This window comes from Silurus aristotelis (genome assembly GCF_946808225.1).
Source record: "Silurus aristotelis genome assembly, chromosome: 20".
Lineage (NCBI taxonomy): Eukaryota > Metazoa > Chordata > Actinopteri > Siluriformes > Siluridae > Silurus > Silurus aristotelis.
Genome location: NC_139593.1, coordinates 22164173 through 22189172, shown reverse-complemented (window position 1 = coordinate 22189172; position 25000 = coordinate 22164173). Strand labels below are relative to the sequence as shown.

The 25000-nt window shown below is 40.6% G+C and overlaps 3 protein-coding genes across 4 annotated transcripts in view; 1 reads left to right on the top strand and 2 right to left on the bottom strand.

Moving 5' to 3' along the window:
- The window catches only part of LOC310715417 (protein kinase C beta type-like), a 29217-nt gene extending 27630 nt beyond the window's left edge, over positions 1–1587 (bottom strand). The window contains exon 1 of the mRNA XM_083521840.1: positions 964–1587. Within this exon, the coding sequence (XP_083377966.1) occupies positions 964–1124 (161 nt within the window). The 5' untranslated portion in view covers positions 1125–1587. The remainder of the gene's footprint in view (positions 1–963) is intronic.
- Positions 1588–8192: 6605 nt separating this feature from the next.
- Positions 8193–25000, top strand: part of LOC310715427 (protein kinase C beta type-like) — a 155600-nt gene continuing 138792 nt past the window's right edge. The window contains exons 1-6 of one of the 2 annotated variants that reach the window (XR_014530314.1): positions 8193–8484; positions 9718–9749; positions 11551–11633; positions 11823–11934; positions 12897–12977; positions 13222–13338. Coding sequence is in view for 1 of the 2 variants with exons in the window: in XM_083521859.1 (XP_083377985.1) it covers positions 8348–8484; positions 9718–9749; positions 11551–11633; positions 11823–11934; positions 12897–12977; positions 13222–13229 (453 nt within the window). In the remaining variant the exon portion in view is untranslated. Of the gene's footprint in view, positions 8485–9717; positions 9750–11550; positions 11634–11822; positions 11935–12896; positions 12978–13221; positions 13674–25000 lie in introns of those variants that run through there. The other variant, XM_083521859.1, reaches the window with a different exon arrangement.
- Positions 14981–19752, bottom strand: tlr2 (toll-like receptor 2). The gene is made up of 2 exons (XM_083521834.1): positions 19218–19752; positions 14981–17528 (listed from the first exon to the last, which is right to left on the bottom strand). The coding sequence occupies exon 2, from the start codon at positions 17525–17527 to the stop codon at positions 15164–15166; it is 2364 nt and encodes a 787-aa protein (XP_083377960.1). The 5' UTR covers position 17528; positions 19218–19752; the 3' UTR covers positions 14981–15163.

Here is a 25000-nt window from a genome sequence, read left to right as displayed (position 1 = left end):
TCTTCACAGAAATGATAGAAAGCTCATGAGAACTTCACAACAAAACTAAAACCAGAACCACTAGCTACTAAGTTCTACATCCAGAACCTTATATCATAAAGATTTGCTTTTATTATTTGCTTTTCTGATCCTACACCTGAAATCCAAAGAACCCCTGAGACACCTGCTGTATGAGGATCTACAGAGCACGTTGGTTCTTTATCCAGAAACTTATATAATAGGGATGTGCTTGTATTTTCCCTGATATGGAACCACTGACCACTGCGAAAAACCTGCAGCTCCTCAAGTGCACACACACACACACACACACACACACACACACACACACACACACACACGTATATATTCGCGAGCCCCTTTGCGCCAAACAAGTGCTGAAGAGCATGCAGCTACAGGTCCTGTGTGATGTGTGCGCGCGCGCGCTTTGTGCAATCAGTCGAGTTGATGTTTAAAAAAAATATCGTGAACCATTAGAAAGAATTTGATGGTTTCTTCATCCTGTTCCGCCTGCACGCGCGTCCGTGTCAATGCAGATGTGAGACGGCACGCGCCAGCGATCCAGATGTGGCGTGTTTCTGGGGTCCGGAATGTAATCAATGCCTTTTTTTTTTTTTTTTTTTTTTCAAATCAAGTGTGTGTGTGTGTGTGTGTGTGTGTGTGTGTGTGTGTGTGTGTGTATGTAACACCGTTTACCACAGTGGACTCATGCGCGGTCACGCATAGCGGTACTATACCACTAACCCGCCCCGACGAGTGCGCGCACGCATATATACCCGTGCGCGCGTGCACACACACACGCGCGCACATACACGCACACGAACACGAACGAAGCGGTAAAATAAAACCAACGCACACGCGAACGCACGCTCCTGCGCGCCCGCGTACTGTGCACGACCGCAGCGAACAGTCGAACCGCTCCGTCTCTCTCGCGCACGCGCGCCCCAACGCGCACAGCTGGCTCACCAGATGAAGTCGGTGCAGTGGCTGCAGAAGGTGGGCTGCTTAAAGAAGCGCGCGATGAACTTGTGGTCCTTCACTTCGTGCACGTTCTTCTGCCGCAGCGCGCCCTGTCGTGCGAAACCGCGCGCGGCCCCGTCATCCCCGTCCGCTCCTGGGTCGGCCATGTCCGGAACGATTACTCCAAAAATGAGAGGAAAAAGAAAAAGAAAGAAAGGAGAGGGAGAACGAGAGGGAGAGAGGCCGGGATGTAATTCTCGACGCCCCGAAAATCTCCCCGTCGAACGCAGCGCGCAGCTCCGCCGCTCCGGTTCGCTCGCGCTCCGCTTCCCGGTTGGCTGGAAGCTCCGCCCCCTCTCTGCGTCTCCTTTCACCGCGGTGGTGTTAAAAAAAAATCAGCGAAGCCACGCCCCATTTTAGGTCTGAAATCATCCGAGGCACGATATTCATGTAGTGTTCGGGTCGTGTTCGGGTGCAGGTCCGCAATAAACCGGCGTGAGGTCACGTCTAAAAATGCGCACTAACCTACTAACAAGTGTGGGGAAAAAACAGCGCGATATCTGCTACAGAACTGTGCACACTTCCGTACTGCAGAGGGTGTAAGAATTACTCACTACCTATCAGAGAAACAGCGCCACATTAGTGCGCATACTTCCACACTAGATAGTATGCAGGAATTGTGCACTGTTGAACAGGCCACAGCGCATACTAGTGCACTAGTGTACTCTACGGAGCAGTACTGAAGGAATGTAGGGCAGATGATTGGTGCAGAATTATGTGGAGTGCAGATTATTGCCACCAGGGTGCGTCATTTTACAGTTTTAAATCATTCTCTCTGTATAAAATACTTCCACACTAGACAGTGTGCTGTAATAGTGCACTATGACATGGACATAATTTACATTACATGTGTGGCAAATGATCTCATTCACACACTGAGCAGGTGAGGGGTAAGGACCTTGCAGGTGAGGGGTAAGGACCTTGCTCAGGGGCCCAACAACGACAGCTTATTGATGGTAGGATTTGAACTTACATCCTCCTGATCAGAAGTTCAACATCTAAGCTACCACTTACCCAGATTGAGTACAACAAGCCTTTCATTACTGAGTGAATAACCAAATAACCAATTGTGTGTGTGCTGACCTTAGCAGGAAAGCCCCTTAAATGGACAGAACACCGAGACCAGACTGTGGTCAGATTTGAGGCAGAGGTTTCGGAAATGCTTTGTTGCACAATTCCTCTTGCTGTTCCTCAACCTGAGGCTGCTCGACCTACATCCTGGAGTTCTACACAGTGTTCGGTGTCCTTCACAGCTCCAGCAGGATCAGAACAGTTGAATCGGAGGAACATGGAGAATGACCTATTAGTTCTGTTTTGTGAGCTCTGGGATAGAACCTGGTGCTAAAATCTTCCAACAAGGGCAGGAAATGAGGTATGGGTCTAAACCTGAACGTGTAAGAGAAGATCAAGTGATGTTCTAGGTATTTGTTCAGTGAAAAACTTGCCAAAGGTTCAGGCAGTGCTCATTAAGACAAGTCTTATTAGGGGTCCTCAGTTGTTGTGTAATTCATATATTTTTTTTACTAAAATAATCGTGGGGACCCCCTAAGTCTATTTTTCACTTATCATGGGGATGGTGGGGGGTTTGGGTCTCTAATGCCTTATGCGGGTCCCGGATCCCCCAACATCCCCCAACCCCACAAACCCCCCTCAATTCGAGCACTGGGTTCAGGTCTGTGTGTAAATTTTGGGTTATGTGGATTAAAAGAGGGAAAAGGCTGTGATGTTTGGTGTAATTAACCTGTCCACTGTTTAGTGTGTAGACTGTGTAGACTGTTTAAAGTTGTAACCATGACTCGCGTGCGTTTCTGAAACACTGAAGGACATGATCAGGTCCAGGTGAGACATGGACACATACGAACAGACCCAGCTGAAAGCCAAACCCTGTCCCACTGTGCTGAAGTAGGATTGGCTTAACACCTGGGTCACTGTCTATCTTCCAATGATGGTGAAGACCAACAGCTCCTCCCCCTGAAACACAGCTAGTGCTTCTTTTCCCTGTTTGTTTGAGGTCTTTATGTAAAGAAGGTGTGCTATAATTCCTCTCTCCAGGGTCTTAGGCTGATGGTGTGCTGAATGTGAACCAGTGTTGGTTTATTCACCTGAAGAGACTTTAAAACACTTCTGTAGAAGTTCTGAAGAATGGCGTCTGCTACATGCTGTAAATGAACATCAATCTGTAGTTAGTATGTGATGAATGCTGTACATTTTCCAAACAAATTGCAACTAAGCCAAAGTCCACCAGCTTCACAAAAATTCATAAAGTGACGTATCTGTCGCCGACTAACAGTAAACCAAAGTTCAGTAACCTGTGACTCCGACACAATGAGCAGGCGTGAGTGAGTGAGGGGGGTGAGGGGGTGTGATCTGAAGCCACAACCATCTGATTAGACTCTCCTTACCCCTCCTTCCCCTTTACCCCCCTCACCCCTCCTTCCCCTTTACCCCCCTCACCCCTCCTTCCCCTTTACCCCCCTCACCCCTCCTTCCCCTTTACCCCCCTCACCCCTCCTTCCCCTCACTCCCCTCACCCTCACCCCCTCACTCCTCTCACTCCCCTCATTCCTTTCACCCCCTTAGTCCTCTCACCCCTCTCACTCCTCTCACCCCTCTCCTTCCTCTTACCCCCCACGTCCCCTCACTCCCTCACTCCTCTCACTCCCCTCACTCCGTTCACCCCCCTCACTCCCCTCACTCCTCTCACTCCCCTCACTCATTTCACCCCCCTCACTCCTCTCACCCCTCTCCTTCCTCTTACCCTCCACTTCCCCTCACCCCCTCACTCCTCTCACTCCCCTCACTCCTTTCACCCCCCTCACTCCTTTCACCCCCCTCACTCCTCTCACCCCTCTCCTTCCTCTTACCCTCTACTTCCCCTCACCCCCCTCACTCCTCTCACTACCCCCTTTTCCCTTTCCCTCACCCCTTCAAAAACACCACCAGTTTAATCTCTGTTTTTCTCTTTCACATTGCTCTCCCATTCTTTCTCTGGTTCTCTCTTTCTTTCCCACACAAACACACACACACACACACACACACACACACACACACACACACACACACACACACTCTCTCTCTCATTCACACACACACACACACACAATCACTCTCTTATTCTTATTCACACACACACACACACACACACACACACACACACACACACACACACACACACACACACACACACACACAGAGGAGAATTTTAATGGGTTCTTACACCATTTAAATTCACCCCACAATCCTGTAACCCCACACACCCCACATCATCACCTCGTTATAATAAAATCATTTCTAACGAACAACAACTGTGACCTGGAGTCTGTAATTATATAAACATTTAGCAAAAAATGTTGTATAAAAAACACTGATATGATCGAGAGACGATTTGTTTAGTCGTCGCTGTTGTTGTTGCTGTGTGTATTGAGTCACATGGAAACCACTGTTCTTGTGTGAACTACTTTAATTCACTTCATGTTTATTTGTATTGAGTTTTTAATAATGAACATTGTCTCAGAGCAGCTTTACACAGATGATGTGGAGATAAAAATGAAGATGTTCTTTATAAGTGTAAGTTTGTCCCTGATAAACAAGTTGGTGGAGACTGTGGTGAAGGAAAAACTCCCTGAGATGCAGAAGGAAGAAACCTTGAGAGGAACCAGACTCAAGAGGGAACCTCATCCTCATCTGGGTGCCACCAAATGTCCATTTATTACAGATAAACAATGTTGAGGTGCAGTGATGGAGATCAGAGCAAACTCTAGTCCTGAGTCAGTGTAGCAGACTGTTGAGACTTTAGACTGTTTATGTTAAAAGGGTCATCAGGGTTCTGTCGCCTGTGCTCATTTGCTAATCGTAGAATAATTAAAGGGGGGGGGGGGTCAATACTTATGCATGACACTGGATGAGAAAACATACATCATCAGTTAATGTCCACACTAAAGTTTTTGTTGGAAAAGCATATTTTTTGTCGAGCAGTACAGGGACATGAGCGTTTTCCAGATGTTTTAGTTTGGATGTTTGGTAAGCGGTACGAACGATAGTGTGGACGTGGGGCGTTTTTTAGACGGAAACACTGTTTTTAGATTTATCGTATTCAGATTTAGTGTAGATGTTGCCTGAGATAAACACTGGTAAATGTTACATGAGTAGCTTTTCTGAAGAAACACCAGTACGAGTTTTATATTCTGAATGTTTCTCATCACTGAGCCACAACCACAAGGTCAGAAAGTGGGTAAGAAATCGTTTTTTTTTCCTCCTCGCCATCACTGCCTTTAACTCTGAACACCAGGCTGGAAAATACAGCCTGATCAGCATTTTATTCTTTTCTGTCAGAAAGAAAAAAAAAAACTCTTGTTGAAAAAGTTTGATATATTTCTGATATTTTACTGCAGGAATCCTGATCACATTAATCTGAAGTGAAATCAAACAAAATAGTCCCCAAACCCATTCTTCATCAGTGTGTAGAATAGCACTTGATCCAGCACTTAATCCTCGCTTTCAGCTTCAGCTTCAGGTTTAGCCTCGTACTTTCCTCACTTCCTGACAAAGTTGGTTGATGTGGTATTCCTTATCTCAAACCCTCAATCGGATTATAATCTTATCTCGGATAATAAAAGTCTATTTCAGGATCATTTACGTCAGGAGCGTTCCTGTTTGTGTCAGCTAGTTATGTAAATCCTTCTAAAATAGAGAACATGCAACACCCAACCCCCCCCAAACACACACACACACACACACACACACACACACACACACACACACACAAATTGAAGTTGTTTTGTACCTTTTTATTTGAATATTGCAGTAGGGGAGAATGACTAGGAATGCATGTGTGAATAGTTTCAGGTGAGGCAGTTTTATATTTGTAGACGGAACAACGGTTATTATAATGTTTATGTTCTTCAGGTTATTTTTTGTTATTTCCTGCTGAGTGTGTGGATGAGTCGGAGCATGTGATGATCCAGAGGAGATTGCTCATTCACTGCTGTATAAAGGGGAGTGGATGGAGCTTTCGTGGCCCATAAAGTTTGCCCATAAACCAGTATTGATCCGATGCCCTCATCGCTCTTATCCAAGTTCTTCTGAGGTCAAAAGCTATAAGTATGTACTTTACACCCCATGGAGTGTCCATTATCTACTGCAGTAATGTGCAGGCTGCTCACATCATAGTGCTCTGTTTTACCACACTGTCTGGTGAGCAGTTCTCAGCGTGCACCTATTTAACATGCTATCCAGTGTAGACACATGCAGGTCATGCTGGTTTCCTGCGACCAGGTGCTCTACTGTGGTGTTGCATTAAATAGAGTCGTGCACTAGTCCACACTGTAGTCCATTCGACTGTATTCAGGTCTGTTTAGTAGGTAGCGGAGAATTGGGTTGTTTTGAGAGAAAGAGAAACATAAGAGACAGACAGATACAATGAGACACTGAGAGAGAGAGAGTGGAGAGAGAGACATTAGAGAGACAGTGAGAGACAGAGATGACAAAAATCCACACATTCTTCACTCAGTAGAAGTTCTGATACTGACGTTTTAAAAGATTCTGGTAAAAGTTGAAGTTTTGACTGCACTTTTTTACTTAAGTTAAAGTCAAGAAGTTTTTTCTTTGACATGTTCTTCAGTAAAAAGTAGTGATTATTACTACCTGTTTTAGTGTCACACTGGAACTGAACCTCACGTCATATTAATATATTCAAATAAATTGATTTTCAAATAGAAACTAGTCTACATCTGTGGTGTGAGAGAGACAGGAGATGATACTGCAAACGGTGCAGTTTAAAGAAAAAGTATTGACATTTCACCAAATAAATTACAGCTCAAATAAAGAGTCTGTTTTGAAAATGTAAGAAGTAGAAGGTACAGATATTTGTGTAAAAATGTAATGAGTGAAAGCAGTGCTGAAGCAAAGCCTAAACACTATCAGAAGCTCTGACCCACATCTACACCCTAAATTCTAATATTTGTTCCATGAAATTGTATGAATTTCTTCCATCAGTTTCTTCTCTTCATGTCGTGGTGTTTCTCTCGGCTGCACTGCTTCAGTACGTGGATGTGGATGTTAGATGTTTTGTCCAATCAGATTTCAGCCTCTATGTGCTGCCATGTGAATCTAATCTGCTCAGAACCTTCAGAATCAGTACTGCTGGACTTTTACCATCGAGAATATTACCAACAGCTCTGTTTCTTTATCCAATCAGATTTCAGATTCTCCTCACAGGGCAGATCACTGGCCCAGAATAGCGTCAGCATTGTTCCGTCCTCTGATTGGTTGGTCAGAGGGAAACTGTTACAGCGACTGGTAAAACACGTGTGTAGCTCTGCACACGTTCATACATCTGAGTTAAACTTTTTAATACCTACAGAAGAAGAGAAATTGATTTGGTCTCAGACACTTAAAAATCCATTGTGAAGAAACGCTAGACATGGTGAGGAGGTCACCAACCCTGAAGCTCGCTAGCGTGTCTCAGCCCAGAAAAGGGTTTGTTCTCCACTTCCAGACCAGTGAATACGAGCAGTATCACTGCCGCTCATAGCCTCTGGGGGGCGCTGCACATTATCAGTCTGCATCTCTGGTGACTAGGTTGTGTTTTATTTACATTTTAAAGTTTTTGTCATGTTATTACACAAATATTGATTGTGAACTGCTCCAGATGTTGTAGGGGTGAAGGTGTTGTAGTAGAATGTAGTAAAATGGGAATGCACTTTGGTAGGTAAGACCTGAAGAATGTTATAATGGGAATGTATGTAGTTTGTCCAGAATCCAGTGCATTAATCTGCTACACTGCCCAGGTGCTGCTTGTGTTCAGTAATGATCTACTTCACTCCACTACAGAGATGTTCAGGGATCTGTATTACACAGTGCACAGTTCCAACACACTGATCAGTGTTCCACCCTGTAAACTCTAATCACCTGTTCTGTCTGTCAATTATTTCCTTCACGTCTTTTCTGTCTCACTCTCTCACACCTACAGCGTCCTGTTTGTAGTAAACATCTGCTATTTTTAACCCGCTCTCTGATAACTCATTTCCGGTCCGAGTTGTTTTTGTGGTATAGATTCTCTGCTGTCTGACTCATGTCCTATAACTTTGAACAGGAAGTGGACCATTAAGTGATACAACACAGAACTCAAACCAGTTTCAGACAGAGTGTGTGATGTAACACACCCGCCCTCATCCTCGGGTTGTTTTTGAGGACAGAACAGGGCGTGGTCTCTGGAGTCTTTTAAAAAACCTCCCCCAGTCAAGAAGGAGATCAGGAGCTGCATTCCAGGGAAGATCTTCAGCTCGTGCAGAACCACATCTCTCCAACACTTCACGCGTACACTCCGGACATGTCTGACCCAGCAGTGGACAGTGACGCACAGGGCGCGAGGCGGCAGAAGACCGTACACGAAGCAAAGGACCACAAGTTCAAGGCGCACTTCTTCAAGCAGCCCACCTTCTGCTGCCACTGCTCCGGATTACTCTGGTAAGATTGTGTGTGCGCGTGCGTGCATGCAGGTGTGTGTGTGTGTGTGTGTGTGTGTGTGTGTGTGTGTGTGTGTGTGTGTGTAAGTAAAGGGTAAAAGTGTAAGTGAATGATATAAAATTATATCACTAATCCCGACTCGGGAAAAATGAAAATGTGTCGAAGAAAAAAGTAAAAAAATTAATCAGAAAAATATTAACGATCCCGCGTGTCCGTGGATCTCATGAGTAAACTCCTAAACACCCACAGCGCGTGTCCGTGGATCTCATGAATAAACTCCTAAACACCCACAGCGCGTGTCCGTGGATCTCATGAATAAACTCCTAAACACCCACAGCGCGTGTCCGTGGATCTCATGAATAAACTCCTAAACACCCACAGCGCGTGTCCGTGGATCTCATGAATAAACTCCTAAACACCCACAGCGCGTGTCCGTGGATCTCATGAATAAACTCCTAAACACCCACAGCGCGTGTCCGTGACTCTTCCCGTTGTCCCTGGTTACGGCGTTTGCATCTGCGTGGACGGCTTTGCGTGTCCGAGCTCGCGCTTCTCTGAGAGATTAGATTTATATCACGGACTTGCAAACAACAAAATGCATTTTTTAAATTATGTTTCGCCAAAAAAGTGATCAGAAGTCATCATAAAGCCGTGCACGTGCGCCGGAGGAAAACGGACCATGATCACGAGTCGTGCCAAACGGCATTCCATGCAACTGAGCGCTTCCAGATGTGGCGACCAGGAGGCGCGTTATGGGGATGGTGGAGATGATGATGATTTGGACGAGGTTTTAACCGCTGAAAGATCGTGGGAGATCTTTCCTCCTGGCCTTCAGCGCTACTCGATTCTTATGGAGATGATTCTTTCTCTAGTTCACTTCATAAGCTAGATGTTCTGCACGCACCTTCACTCCCAGGTTATGGTGGAGAGCGACTTGTGTCAGTACGGTGACCAGGACAGACTTTGTCACCCGGCGTGACATGTTTGCAGAAGACCCAGCTGTCAGGTGAACATCACAGAGACCTGTAGCTACATGTTTTTTCTTTTTTTTTTTTACACAAATACTGAACAAATTTCTGCCTCACGCATATCTATACACGAGTGTGTGGGTGTGGCCGTGTGTGTATGCGAAAGATAAGTGTGTGTGTGTGTGTGTGTGTGTGTGTGTGTGTGTGTGTGTGTGTGTGTGTAAGCAGTATATGCTAAAATCTTGTTTTGTGGTTTCTCTTATAGGGGTTTGAACAAGCAGGGTTTCCGGTGCCAAGGTAAAACCCAGGAGTGACTGACAGGTGTGTGTGTGTGTGTGTGTGTGTGTGTGTGTGTGTGTGTGTGTGTGTGTGTGTGTGTGTGTGTGTGTGTGTGTGTGTGTGTGTGTGTGTGTGTGTGTGTAAGACAGAGGTGGCAAAAGTACACACATTATTTACTTAAGTAGAAGTACAGATCCTCATGTTTTAAAATACTCGGGTAAAAGTTGAAGTACTGATTATACCTTTTTACTTAAGTGAAAGTAAAGAAGTTTTGGCTCAGACATGTACTTAAGTAAAAAGTAGTTATTACTTCTACCTGTTGTAGCTGTTAACTGGACCTAGATAGATAGATAGATAGATAGATAGATAGATAGATAGATAGATAGATAGATAGATAGATAGATAGATAGATAGATAGATAGATAGATAGATAGATAGATAGATAGATAGATAGATAGATAGATGGATCTTTATTGTCATTGCATAGTACAGGTACACAGCAACGAAATGCAGTTTGGCATCTACCAGAAGTGCAAAAAGTAGCAAAAGTGCAGATAAACATGTATCATATGTACAGCATGTGATATGTATGTAAGCATATGTACAGTGATTAAATATAAAGGCTATAACAGTGCAGAGACGTGTGGACATCATTAAAAGCCTTTGCTATGTTTCCACACGGACAGTTAATGAGGTGATACCGGAGAAACTGCACCTCTTCAAGTCAAGAAGCTTTTATATATATAATCATAGACATTTTACAGATTTAAATGATGTATTGTTTTTATCTGTACGATCAGTAAAGACAGTGATTTAAGTTCGTGTCACCATTATGAGGGACTTGGCACAGAAATAAAACAAAAGTTTACTGATTAAAATTATTTTTCGGTGTAGTTTATTTATTTATTTTATATCTAAGTAATGAAGGGACGTCGTGAATAAGTGTATGTTTTGCTGAAGGTTTTAATTTCGCCTCTTTTATATTTATTTATTTATTTATTTATACTTTTTTAATAAAAATGGTAAAAACAGAAATGTGAGCTGAATTAATAGTGCATTAATAATATTTAGTGCCGTTTAAATAATTTTAATTTTGACAGCCAAATATATATATATATATATATTAATACAAAACTCATTAAAAATGTTGTTACCTAATGAATGTATCCAGGCTGAAGATCCACATACAGAGCACAAGCAGAGAAAAGATGATGATGATCATGAATGTGTCTGTTCTCAGTCATGTTCTCATCACTGACTCCCTCTGTCTCATCCACATTAACCCCAAACTTCTTTCTGCTTCTGCCTGCTGATTCTTATCTCCATAAACTAGTCTACATCTGTGGTGAGTGAGGGTCAGGACTTTATACACCAGCGGAGTGAAAAAGGCGTGCAGTAACAGGAAATCAGCGCGCAGTGAAAATAAAAAAAAAACATTTCACCAAATCTATGGATAAAGTAAGAGCCGGTTTTAAAAATGTAAGAAGTAAAAAGTACAGATATTTGTGTAAAAATGTAATGAGTAAAAGTAAAAAGTTGTCTGAAAAATAAATAGTGGAGTAAAAAACTGATACCAGAAAAATCTACTGAAGTACAATAACAAAGTATTTGTACTCCGTTACTTCCCTCCTCTGTGTGTAAGAGAATAACATTTGGTGTGTAAACACAAAGAAACACAAAGAAACCATGTGGAAGAGAGAGACAGGTAGTGTGTTTTGTGTACCTTGTCTTTTTTTTACTCAAAGCTTATTCCGTGTGTGTGTGTGTGTGTGTGTGTGTGTGTGTGTGTGTGTGTGTGTGTGTGTGTGTGTGTGTTTAGAGTGCTGCTTTGTGGTACACAAGCGCTGCCATGAGAGTGTCAAATTCTCCTGCCCAAAAGTGGACAATGGGCCTCAATCTGAGGTGAGTCTTTTTTCTTTTTCTTTACACACACACACACACACACACACACACACACACACACACACACACAAAAGGAATAAGCTTTGAGTAAAAAAAACAAGGTAAGTGCAATAATATAAAGATTGTGTGTGTGTGTGTGTGTGTGTGTGTGTGTGTGTGTGTGTGTGTGTGTGTGTGTGTGTGTTACAGGATCCCTGCAGTAAACACAAATTTAAGATTCGCACTTTCTACCGACCCACTTTCTGTGAGCACTGCGGGTCTCTAATCTACGGACTCATACACCAGGGCATGAAATGTGGCAGTGAGTATACACACACACACACACACACACACACACACACACACACACACACACACACACACACACACACAGGGCTGAATTCTCATGTTGAATAAGTTGTTACTGCTCCCTAGTGGCTTTCGTATGTAACTTACAGACTTGTACAGAACATCAACAACCATTTTATTGGATTATATTTTTATATATTTTGAATAAACAAATATGTAAATTAAGCAACAAAGAGGAAACAAACTGTGTTTTTATTTCTTTATATTATTTTACTTTTTGATTGGTCAAGTTTGTATGGAAGTCCTAAAAAGTCTTGAATATTTTCTCGCGATCTCGACATCATGCATTATCGCATTCGCTTTGACTCTGATCAGGGACTCAAACTACAGATACATTTTCCATATTTGCTGCAGGAATAAGTAACTTTATGATAAATATATTGGATGTCAATGCCTCCTTCATGATACAAACCAGAAACGTTCATAAGGCACGAGACTTTCACGTGTTTCGTTTTCTGTTTTATCGGGTTAACAAGAAAACAACTTTTTTTATGTCAATCACAAGAAAACTAAGTTGTGATAATGAGAACAAACAACTTTTACGTCGTAAACATGAGAAAAGAAAGAAAAAAATATTACAATGCGTGCCCTCATTGAACTTCCGTAAGTTTGTAAGTTATCAGCTATAAATGCATCTTTTAATAATATTTTTATGCCAATATATACATTTTAATGAAGCAATAATTAAATTAAAGAATTTCTAGTGCATTCAATAATAAATAAAATAAATTGAACCATTTAATAGCACAAAGATTTACCACTGATTCATCACCATGTCTATAATCACTTATAAACACCACAGTTTCTCATGATATTGATGTTATGAGGGCGTCTGATCTTGCAGAGGAATCTGAGGAGATGAGTCTCTACAGTGCTGGTGTGTAACACTGTTTGCTTGTCATCATATTTTCACAGCCTGCAAGATGAACTTTCATAAGCGGTGCGTGAAAAACGTCCCAAATCAGTGTGGGATGAACCATACCCCAGCCATAACCAGTGAGTCTCTCACACAGACACACACACACACACACACACCTCAGAGTCAATATCACACTCACACATACACAGGCAAATACATACATGCCAGCATTTGAGGAAGCAACTCTGTGATGTGAAGCAGATGAGACTTCTTTCTGAATAAACACTTTTATTTAAATTTAATTAATCTCTCTCTCTCTCTCTCTCTCTCTCTCTCTCTCTCTCTCTCTCTCTCTCTCTCTCTCTCTCTCTCTCTTTGCAGATGAGTAGAACTGAACTAAAATGTATCCTCCGTTGATTTAATGACACTATGAGGACTTCATGTAGCCGGGGTGAACTCTGCTCTTATGCTTTACTGTATGTCATGCTTTGTGTGTGTGTGTGTGTGTGTGTGTGTGTGTGTGTAGATGTTAGTGTATTAACTCTAAGTGTACTTTTTTATTGATTGGATAACCACTCATCTTTAGATCAGATCCTGAAACGAGTGTACAGATGAGAACACGCGAATGAACAATAATGGAAAATATCTACAATTTTGTAGCTTCTGAGATTTTATACGCATTTAAGTATAAAAAATCTGCTTGTTATTGATTAATTTTACTAATGAGCTTCTTGTGTAAAAATTTGCTTTAAAATATCCGAATGCTGTTTTTGTACAGCAGATTTCAAAGGTTTGTTTCTAATAAACATATTTTTAACAACATTGGCCTCAAATAGATTTGTAGAATTTTTACATTTTTTACGGTAACATTGTAAAATGGCAGCATGATGGTGAAAATCTGCTCCTCGAAAGAACCTAATTATCTACTAGTATACTGAAAAGAACTATACTGAAGGAATTAAAGTGCTTATAGAGGGCACGATTGGTACAGAATTGTGTGAAACAAATGATTGCCACCAGGGGGCGTGGTATTACATTTTTATTTTAACTCTTGGTCTTTCTTGGTTCAGTACTGTAAGATGTTAAATATAAAACACTAATTACCAGTTCAGTACTGTAAGATATAAATACTAAATACCAATTCAGCAGTGGTGGATGAAGAACCCAAACCCTGTACCTGAGTAAAGTATAGATAAACTCATAGAATGTGACTCCACTCAAAACTTTCACTTGAGTAAAAGTACAAAAGCTTTTGTTTTCAAATGAACTTAAGTATCCACAGTAGTGATTTATTATAACTCTGATGTTCCTATGATCATTTTTATCACAAGATTCTTCACTTAATCACCTCAGTTTCTGTGTAAAGACTCGAATGTGACTCTCAGCACACTGATCTATTAATAGAATGATATTAAAGACTCAAACACTGATTGATTTCTATTACAATTATCATGTAAAATAAAAACGTGTAAACGAGGTCACGTGTGTGGTGGTGAGTTCGAGTCTGGAGTTTCTTCATCATTTATTCCTCTCTAAATGTTCTGCTTGATGTTGAACTGATGCTGAACTGTATGTTGGTGATCAGTAGATTCACCGAGCGCCGATCAGAACACGTGTAAAACAGAGCGTGCGCTTGATCCTGATTGGTGACTCGCTGCGTGTTTCACCAGTTACGTTTTTATCCTCGTAAATAAAAAGAAACGACTGATTTCACTAAATGTATTCGAGTCAAAAGTAAAATATTTGTTTTTGAAATGTGAAGTTACAGTAAAAGTCTCTCCACATGGAAACATTTCAGTAAAGTACAGATACGAGAAAAGGCTTAACTACAGGAACAAATTACATTTACTTCATTACTCTACATCACTGTTCACTACACAGGGTGCTGAATAGTGCACTAGGAAATGAAGAGTCTACATGCTTCCACACTCGATTGAGTATCAAAATAGTGCCTAATGGGTAAAGTGCGAACTTCTGCAGCAGATACTGTGCCAAAGTTAGTGCTGTTTATAATAAAGACTCAGTTTCCTTAATCACTCTGTGTGTGTGTGTGTGTGTGTGTGTGTGTGTGTGTGTGTGTGGTAAGTTCTCTATTTCATAAGGAAGCTGAGATGAACAGGAAAGTCCCTGATTCTTAAGATTTTTTATATACATATAATTTTAATAAGAGCTCAGATTGTAACAGTTTTGAGATGACAAAATAACAACAGAATCAGAATAGTGAATTTGAATGAAGATGAAAGGGTTCATTTGCAACTGTCAGAAGAAATGCGCTTCAAAGTCTTGACTCTGATGAGTGAGCGAGGGAGTGATCATTGCCGTATTAGTCATCCTCCCTCTTCAGTGCAGCTCGGAGGTTGTGCCAAAATTCCTCTTGGTTGTCCTCGTCCTGAGGCCACTCGAGGTAGGTCCTGGAGTTCATTATTCTGCGCAGTTTGCAGAAGCGCATGGGAATGCTCTCCTTCACGATGGGCTCCAGTAGGATCAGGACGGCCGAATCGTTGTGCTCGTCGCGAATCCGAAAATGTGAAAAGTTCAGCTCGTAGCTGCACCAATCGCTCTTCACGAAGTTCTCCGACAGGACGAAGAGTGTCCGATAGCTGGATTCGATGGACTCGATGATGTTATCCATAATCCAGCCGCCTGGCTGGAAGTCTCGCTTGTGTAGACACAGAGCGATCCCTGAGTTCTCTAACTTCGGCACTAGGATATCCTCCACCCACTCGGCATCATGCTGACTGTACGATACAAACGCGTCATATCGAATATCCGTATTGCTGCTGTACACGGCTGGATGACTTTTGGCTTTCAACCATGCGGCTACCATCTTGAGATACCAACAGACGTGACATTTGTAGCAGAATATCACGGTGATGACTCCAAAGAGGATGAACATAAAACAGAGGATAGATACGGCCAGGATCATGTGGCACTCAATGTACCCCTGTTGAACGTTATCTACCGCCCAACCCCTTAATGTGAAAGGAGAGTCGCACACGTAGTTACGACGTCCGTCACGTAGCTTAAACAAGTGATCAGTGTGACCTTGAAAGAAATTTACAAAGTCACAGCTGCAAACAAAATTGTTCTGACCAGCTTCCAGGAAGCGGAGAGACTGGAATGCCATCAAGTTGCTTTGGTTAAACATGTTCAATGTGTTCCTTTGAATGAGTAACACGCGGAGACTTGGGAACTGTCCACCATCTGGGAGGGAAATAAACCTGTTTCCTGTAAGCCAGAGCTCCACAAGGTTTGAAAGATGTTGGTGGAAAGCTATCAGGTAATTATGACTCAAATCCAGAACGGTCAGGCTCTGAGGCAGGCATGGGGTTACGTGGTGGAGTTTTGTAGCAGAGAGATTTAAGAAGCTGAGACTTGCAGGCCAAGTGCAGCTATGTGGCATGTGTAAAAAGTCATTGTGACTCAGGTCTAGTGATGTTAGCCTGTGGAGACGTGAAACCAGCCGCGGCATGAGATGGAAAGATTTCAGCGAGTTGTAACTTACATTGAGTGTGTTAAGATCACGCATCTTGGAGTCACCATTGCATAAAGTTTCCTGCAGGGTGATATCTGAGAGGAGATTCTGGCTCATGTCCAGGTACTCCACCTTTTGTAGAAGAGCACTGGTGTTGCACGGCATGACGAAGACAGTGCTGTTGATGACTGATACTCTGGTAAAATGCTTGAGCAGAAATGCTAACTGCATCATGCTGCTGAACATGAAGAAGCCCTGGATTTCCAGATTTCGGATAAACAGCATGTGCAGGTTTTCGTAGTGCGTCCACTGAGCTTTTTGCCACCAACCGTGACCTACGAAGTAAGCATCCTCCAGACCAAAGTAAGACATCGGAGTGCCATCTAAAACTTCTAGAAGCTTGGTGACCCCTTCATCAGTTATGCTTGCATTTTGAAAAGTAAGCCTTTTGGTACAACCTTCTTTGACTTCTTTAAAGGGTTTTGCATCTTCTTTTGTCATGATTGTAACATCTCTAATGGTCAGAGATGTCTCAGGGTGAGAAACATCTCGAAAGATCGTGCATACGAGTGTTGAATCATTTTGAAAACCCTGAAGGCTGATTGAAACTGCCCTGATGGGTTCAACTGTTTGAAAACTTCCATTTTCATATGATTTCAGATTACCACCGACAAATGTCAGCTCTTCCAGCCGTCTGATCTTACGCAACATGTTCCGCCTTACATCCTCGACTAAAGGGTTGCCGAATTGTAACGTTTTCAGTGTGGGGTTCTCCACAAATTCAAACAAGGCAACAGATCCCAAGGTTGTATATCGGTTTCCCAAGATGTTCAGATGTTTGAGAGCTTGAAGTTTAGAAAACCAGAGTGAAGAAATGTTCTCCAGGTTATTGAAGGACAGATCAAGCTCTTCCAATTTGCTTTGGTAATGAAACGCCTCTTTGTGGATGGTGCCGAGTTTGTTCCATTGCAGCTTTAAAGTTCTAAGCTCCGTGTACACACTCAGATCCTCCTGCGTAATGAACTCGATCTTGTTGAAAGACATGTCGAGGGAAAGAACGTCGGGGGGAACGATAGGCACACGCTGAAAATCTTTTGCAGAACAGCTGCAGATGTGATAATTGTCGCATTCGTAACAGTTTGGTCTCTCGGAGGTCTGAATGTGAGTCCAAGTTAGAATCGTGCAGATAAATCTGAAGAGTGACATCTTCATCCTGCAAAAAACAAAACACTCCAGATTTATTTGGTATGCAAGCAAAGATTATTGAACGCTTTATAACCCCAGGAATGCGAAGTTATGCTGTGATCTACCAACAAGGTAAAGAAATTAATTAATTAATTTGGTCATAACCAGCAAAATACCTAGCAATTAAAAAGTTAAAAAAATTTACTATTTGACAGTAAAGAAAAATATTGCAGTTCAGTTTTCTTTCCCAGTTTCCTGATTTAAAGGCAGTGATCTAGACATTGTTGAAAAGTCATTCATTTTGTAAATCGAGTCACTGAAAATCCTCTTATTCACCCTATAAGTTCCACCACACACAAAGATCCTCCATGGAGCTCACTAAGGTCATTAGGAAATTAGATGTCCCACTTTGTAAGAAACTTGATCTGGATGTCACTATGGTTACAGGTGTTTATAACAATAATATTCACTTTTGAATGCTGATTCAACTGACAAACAAAAACTAAATTGGTGTTCAATGATCTGAACTCATGCCTGAACTTCCAGGTAATCACAATCCACTATTCACGTCTGAACTTCCAGCCAATCACAATCACAATCCACTATTCACGTCTGAACTTCCAGCCAATCACAATCCACTATTCACGTCTGAACTTTCAGCCAATCACAATCCACTATTCACGTCTGAACTTCCAGCCAATTACAATCCACTATTCACACCTGAACTCCTCTAAGCCAATCACAATCCACTATTCACACCTGAACTTCCAGCCAATCACAATCCACTATTCACGCCTGAACTTCCAGCCAATCACAATCCACTATTCACGCCTGAACCTCCAGCCAATCACAATCCACTATTCACACCTGAACTCCTCTCAGCCAATCACAATCCTCTATTCACACCTGAACTCCTCTCAGCCAATCACAATCCACTATTCACGCCTGAATTTCCAGCCAATCACAATCCTCTATTCACACCTGAACCTCCAGCCAATCACAATCCACTATTCACACCTGAACCTCCAGCCAATCACAAATCACTATTCACACATGACCAGGGCTTAAAACTAAGCTTTATTTGAAAAACTGGGAATATTTCACTGAAATAAATGTATGATATATTATAAATGTAAATTATTCATTCAGTATTTAATCATAATCTAATTTGCATTATTTTTTGTCGTAGCTAATTATCAACAAAAGTAACAGATTTAGTAAAGAAGTTAAAATGCAGCGTTGTGTTTGGAGTTTGGAGTGCAGGGTTTTGATGCTAAACAAAGCCAGATTTGTTCGGGAAGAATTTAAAAACACATTCTGTGCATGATCATTATCCACCACCTTCAGCAAACTGTATAACACCTCTTTCATCTGCCACCATTATCTCCAAAAGACCAGTTCTTCTCACTTCTCTAACATACAGTACTGATAGCGGTGATCATCATTCCATCGAAAACATCCAAAACACTCACTAGCTTCCTGTGACACACAGTTATGATCTTCTTTACTTCCATCAAACTCTTACTAATGCTCATACTTGTGTGTATAAGGTGTCCATCACAGTCCAATAACTTGCGCACATTGTAATCATTTGTGTCTTCGATATGCTGATTTTAGTGATTTACGCTCAAATCATTAATAGTAGATAAACGTATTAAACAAACACAAAACTACAAACAGAATTAGCTGCATTTATCACCATAGTGAAGTGTTTTACCTGATTGCTGGATGCGTGTTGTTGCTGAAGTGAAGCTCAGAACATCAGTCTGAAATTAAATTTGCATCGCAGAAAGAAGCGAAACTGCAAAATATAAACCGAAATGAAGGGAAGACACCCTCCCACCAGAAACAGAAATTCAATAAATAAAATGAACACTAATGCCATGGATGGAGGGCATTACTGGATAATCAATATGTAGAGGGCATTTGGTTTGAAATGGATTTACGAGGAGAAATCACATCATAAATGTTTTTTTAGGTTTATGTATGTTGTTTTTTTTTGTTTCATTCACTGCTGCAAAATTTGAGGATTTGAAAAGAGGAAGTTTTTTCCCCACCAGTGGTCACGCTCTGCCATCAAACTGAGACAAAGATCACTGCCATGATTCGAACTGCTCTGACGCTCGAAGCCATGTTTAACGTAAAAGTAATCATTCACAATTCTACACATCACCACCACAATTATCAACACTTACTATCAAGCTAACATGGGGTTTCATTAACTAGCCACTTTAATTAGCTCACTAGCTCTTTCTAATTCATCCGCACATCTCTAGCTAGCAAAAACTCTTGCACTCTTTACATTATCCACTAATGTAAAGAGTGTTTACACTAGCACTTTAGGTTTTATTTTGAAAACGATCCAAAGGCGTATTTCTTCATGGTCAGGGTGAATATTACATAGTAATTGGCTGATTGGTGAAACATAATACACACCTAACTCTGGATCGTCAATTCAATCTAAAGGCAGTCAGAACCTCGCTTATAGTGACCCCTGGTGGTTGATACAGGAGAGACAGGGCAGTGATGTAAAAGATCTCATGGGTAACTGAATCGAATTTTTTTTCATAAAATTCATCAGGCCTGGAAAATTAAATATTAAATCCTTAAAGTATTTATGTGTGGTCATCGCAGGAAAACAGCAATTCATATACTAAATTAAGTCAGAAGATCACGATGAGGCAGTGATCATATCTTGCTGTAGTGACGAGAAAAAGTGGTAACCAAAAATGCAGGTAGAAAATTAATGCTTATTTGATTTACTTATATTGAACATGTTTTGTTAGTTTTTAGAGTGAAACTTTAGTGTTATTGCTAGCATGTTATGACTGGCTATACTAGCTAATATGAGTGTGTTATTCTGCTTACTGTACATGTAGCAATTTTTCTACAATAACAATTCTTTTTTCTAAAATTTATTATCATTGAAAATGTTTCAGATCTGTGACATACAAGACCCTTGTGAATGAGCCGTTACCATAGCAACACTCCTGTATTACAGTCTGACCGTCAGAGTCACTTTTACAGAGAAATAATCCACACCTTCCGATCAAAACCCAATGATTGCATGTCCCAAAACATCTGGCTGATTTTTGGCGTAATCGAAATGACATCGCTGCACCACACGAACACCATCCAAACCCAGAAGAGGAAGTGGTAAAGGATGTCAGGAAAAATGTACAGGGGTCAGTACAGGTTTCAGCAACTGACTCAAAATGAAACTTATTAAACGCAAACAGAGACGCATAATAAAGTTTCAGTTGAGTGCAGCTGGGAATTTACACGTCTGTACAGCCCTGAAGTCAGGAACTCTGCTGGACAGGAAGTGGTCTTTCAGAACAACATTGTAAACATTACAGACAAACAATTTTAAAGTCTTCTCTTTTCCAAAATTAGGAAAGCGTCCACTAATCCACTCAAAGCCAAACCAAAAGTAAAATAAAAACCTACCACGGTGGCACTCGCATCATCAAATCACTTTGGGGTGTGTAGTTATAAAAAAAATGGCAAGACAACAGGATGGAGTAACTGTGACCACTATGAAATTCATTGTTTTCCAATAACAGAACATCGTCAAGTGTTTTATTTCTTTTACACCACAACATTTTTCCCACAATTCCAATATTGATTTATTCAAAAAAGTTTTAAATGTAAGCGTTTGCGAAGAACAACAACAATTTTTGCTAGCTGTATTTTTAGGCATCTCCCCTGCTTGACCCTGGAGACTCTGGATCTGTGTTCCTTACAGAAAACATCATCGCATTAATGATTACTGCAGAAATGTTCACTAATTAGCACGAGCGCTTGAATACAGTCACTACAGCAGAAAGAGTTCCCGAGTCTAATTCACTGTAGATGTGCTCTAAACAATCAGAATCGAGCTCTGCGGTACAGAGGGGTGTATACGGATGCAGTGAGCAGCAGGGGGCAGCAATGCGCAATTTATTTCCACAACATTTCAGCCTTAAACCTCCAAATCTCAAAGTGAAAGTCTTCAGGTTTCACAAACGGGTAAGTTTCAGCATTTTTCAGCACTTTCTCGGAAGATTTGTCAGAACTCCAGGAGAATCATTCCTCACAGCCATTCCAGTGTGTTTTTTTTTTATCAACGAAGTGATTGCAACACATTCTAATGTTCTATTTAAAAGCAATACAGAACACACACTTAGCAGTAAGATGAGTGAGCTGATAAAACTCCTTTAATGGGTAAAAAATTTATACAAAAAAAATACATTCTTCTTTCTCTTTGTCCTGCTGAGAAAAGTCTGATATTCCATATACAGTACACACTTGTGCATGTGTGGATTGCCGATACACACTTCCAATTCATTCTGGTTTGGGTTAAAAATAGCACAGGAATGCAGGGACTTGGATAAGGGCACCATTTTAGTCCAAGTGATAAGATTATATTTCTGGATTGTTACTTTATGGCAAGAAGAACATGAACATCCTGAAATATCTGTCATATCCACAGGGTAGAGCTCAGTGTTACACACGTGTTTACATGTTTCTACACAGATTCTACACATATACATATATAATATACACATATTACATACATATTATATACACATGACATATATTTAGGCTTAAGACTGTATAAAAATCTTTATTTGGTTACTTTCATTTCACTCCAAATGTTAGGACTGTTTATGTATGTATTTGTTTGTTTGTTTGTTTGTTTGTTATTAGCCCTAAATGTAAGGATTATGTTGTAATGATTGTGTACTTGTGACTGTAAGGATCATTGCTTTATTCAGTTGTTTATTTCCTACAATTTGAATCATAAACTTGACTTTTATCACTTGCGTATCATCTGCAGTTTCACTTGTTCAGATTCCTTTTCTTTTCACCCAACGAGCTCTGAATAAACAACCAGATAACAGATAACACGAGATCATAAAGGCAGTAAATGATTTCCATCTGAACACCAATCTGAGGAAAAACGCTGTAACATCTGGATGCAGGTACAGAACTTTAATTCTTCACTAATGAATAGAGATGCATTTTTGTGTATTTGATCTACTTCTGTTTTAAATTGTGTATTGTATTATATGTGATTCAGGGGTTAGTGGGTGGAGCTTGTGTTCACACATCTGAAGCAGCTTCATTCGCATCATCTTCATCTTCAGAATGTTGATAAGTGTGTTTTCACTCTTTACACAAATAAGAATTGTCATGTGCCCTCAGCTTCATCTTTGCTTTCATTTTGCAAACATGGTGTCATATCAAACGCAGTTTTCCGCAAAGCTCCGTCATTACCACAGAATGAAGAAGTACCACAAATAGGAGCTTCTCTTTACGTGAAACAGAAATGAGAAAAATAAATCACACATCCTCAAAAATTTATTAGTGGAACACGTCGCTTTTCCCTGTAGCCGACTGGCGTGAAGTTTGATTACAACGTCAGGGTTTTGGGGAAAAATGTTTTATTTCCCTCGCAGATGCTGAAACTTAGCAATGTTGAAGATGGCAATAAGCTCCGCCCACACCACAATAATGTCAATTTATGTGTCAATTAAATATATATATATATATATATTTCATTAAGTACTCTATTCTGGGTTTAATTTAATTCTATTTAAATAGAACAAGCAAGTTAATTACATTTGCATAAATAAAATAACCTGAACTGATAAAACAATAATATAAAATCTACTTTGAAGTTGATCAAAAAGGTAAAAACAGGTTAAAAAAAAAAAAACGTTTTGTTCTTGCAAAGAAATTTTATTTCATACGAAGGTCATCTTTAATATGAAGTCATGAAAGCGTCATGTTCACCAAATGTGGATGGAAATAAAAAAAAGTAAATGCTCTCATATGTTGTAAAATTGGATATTTGATATAAATGAATATATGAATATATCACTCATTAAAGTGTGCTACAGTGAAAATACTCTTTATGGGTCTCCTAGTTAAAGTGAAGGGAAAATTTCATCCTCCTGCATCCAGAGACGTCATATACAATTGTGTGCTTTCAGCTTTGTGGTAACAGTTTGGGGAAAAAAACACACGTGTGTAAAAGTCAAGTGTTTTCATACTTTTGTCGCCCTGTATATGTTGAATAGGTGTAATATTTTGTAATTGGAGAATATTGTTCATCAAATTGAAAACTATACATGTTTTAAGCTTTTTCTTGGTTTGGTGTAAGATGTATTGATAGAAGGTATATTTAGTTTATTATAAAAGGAGTTTGAGAGTGTTGACATTGTTCGCTAGCTGTATTTTTGTTTGGTGTGATTGTGTAGTACACAGTCAGCATTGTGATTTATTACACACATGTGTCTCTGTCTAACTCAGCTGTGTTTGTTTGGAGATAATCCTGTATTTAACTTAGTGTTTGTTCTGTACACCACAAATCGGAAGCTATGTCCAGGAACAAATGACTCGGACAAAGAATGTGTGTTAAATCCAATCTACGCATCCAATCTAATTTACCAGGGAGACTATTTAAAATTTTAATTGATAATGATGCAGACCTTAAATGCAAACCGAATGTTTTTTTTTTTTTAAATGTATCCCTTTTATACTTCACAGAATATTTGAACACTTTTTATACTTTTCATGAAATATAATGCAACTCTGATGAAGTGACGCTTATTACTGTACTGCTCTCCAGACTGTCAGCAAAAGTCCTGCCTTCTGCTATAACAAATCTTTTAGATTTTATCATGTTTTAGTGCATAGCCGAGTCTCTTAGCCTAGTTTACATGTCAGAGGCTTTCTGTGTGTGTGTGTGTGTGTGTGTGTGTGTGTGTGTGTGTGTGTGTGTGTGTGTACTTGTAAGGTCTGATTTTTAACCGATTCAAAACAAAAGCTGAATATTGCATAATTATGAGTTGTGACAGCAGGGCAGTGGTGTGTGTGTGGTGTAACTGGGTGTGTGTGATGCGACAGTTGGGCTTTAGATAATTTGGGGACAACAGAGGAACAGGAAATCATTTCTGACACTGAAGGATAGAATGGCAACTCATTTAAAAGAAAAGCTGGAGCGCGCCTCAGCCTCCATGTTTTACTGTTCATCTCGACTTGTGAAAATAAAATAGAACTTATATTAATAATTCAAGTGTTAATCGGTTTTAGGGATGTGAAGATACATTCACAAAAAGATTTGTTTTGTTGTAGCTTTTTTACGGGAATGAGAGAGGGGTTTGATAGTTTTGGGCTGGAACAAGACGACATTAAAATATTAAAAGGAATCGCCAAATTATTGCATTAATGCATTAAGTAGTGCACAAGTTACTACACCAGTTATTGCAATAATCACTGTATTATTTACTGTATAATTATTCTGCTATTTACTGCATTCATTGTTGCATTAATTGCTGCAATATTTACTGCAGCTGCTATACATCACGTGATTTAGAGTAATCCGCTCCACAAAGCGAAAGTAAAAGAGGCTCGACAGTGTGTGTGTGTGTGTGTGTGTGTGTGTGTGTGTGTGTGTGTGTGTGTGTGTGTGTGTGTGTGTGTGTGCGCGCGTCTCTGATAGCGGGAGAA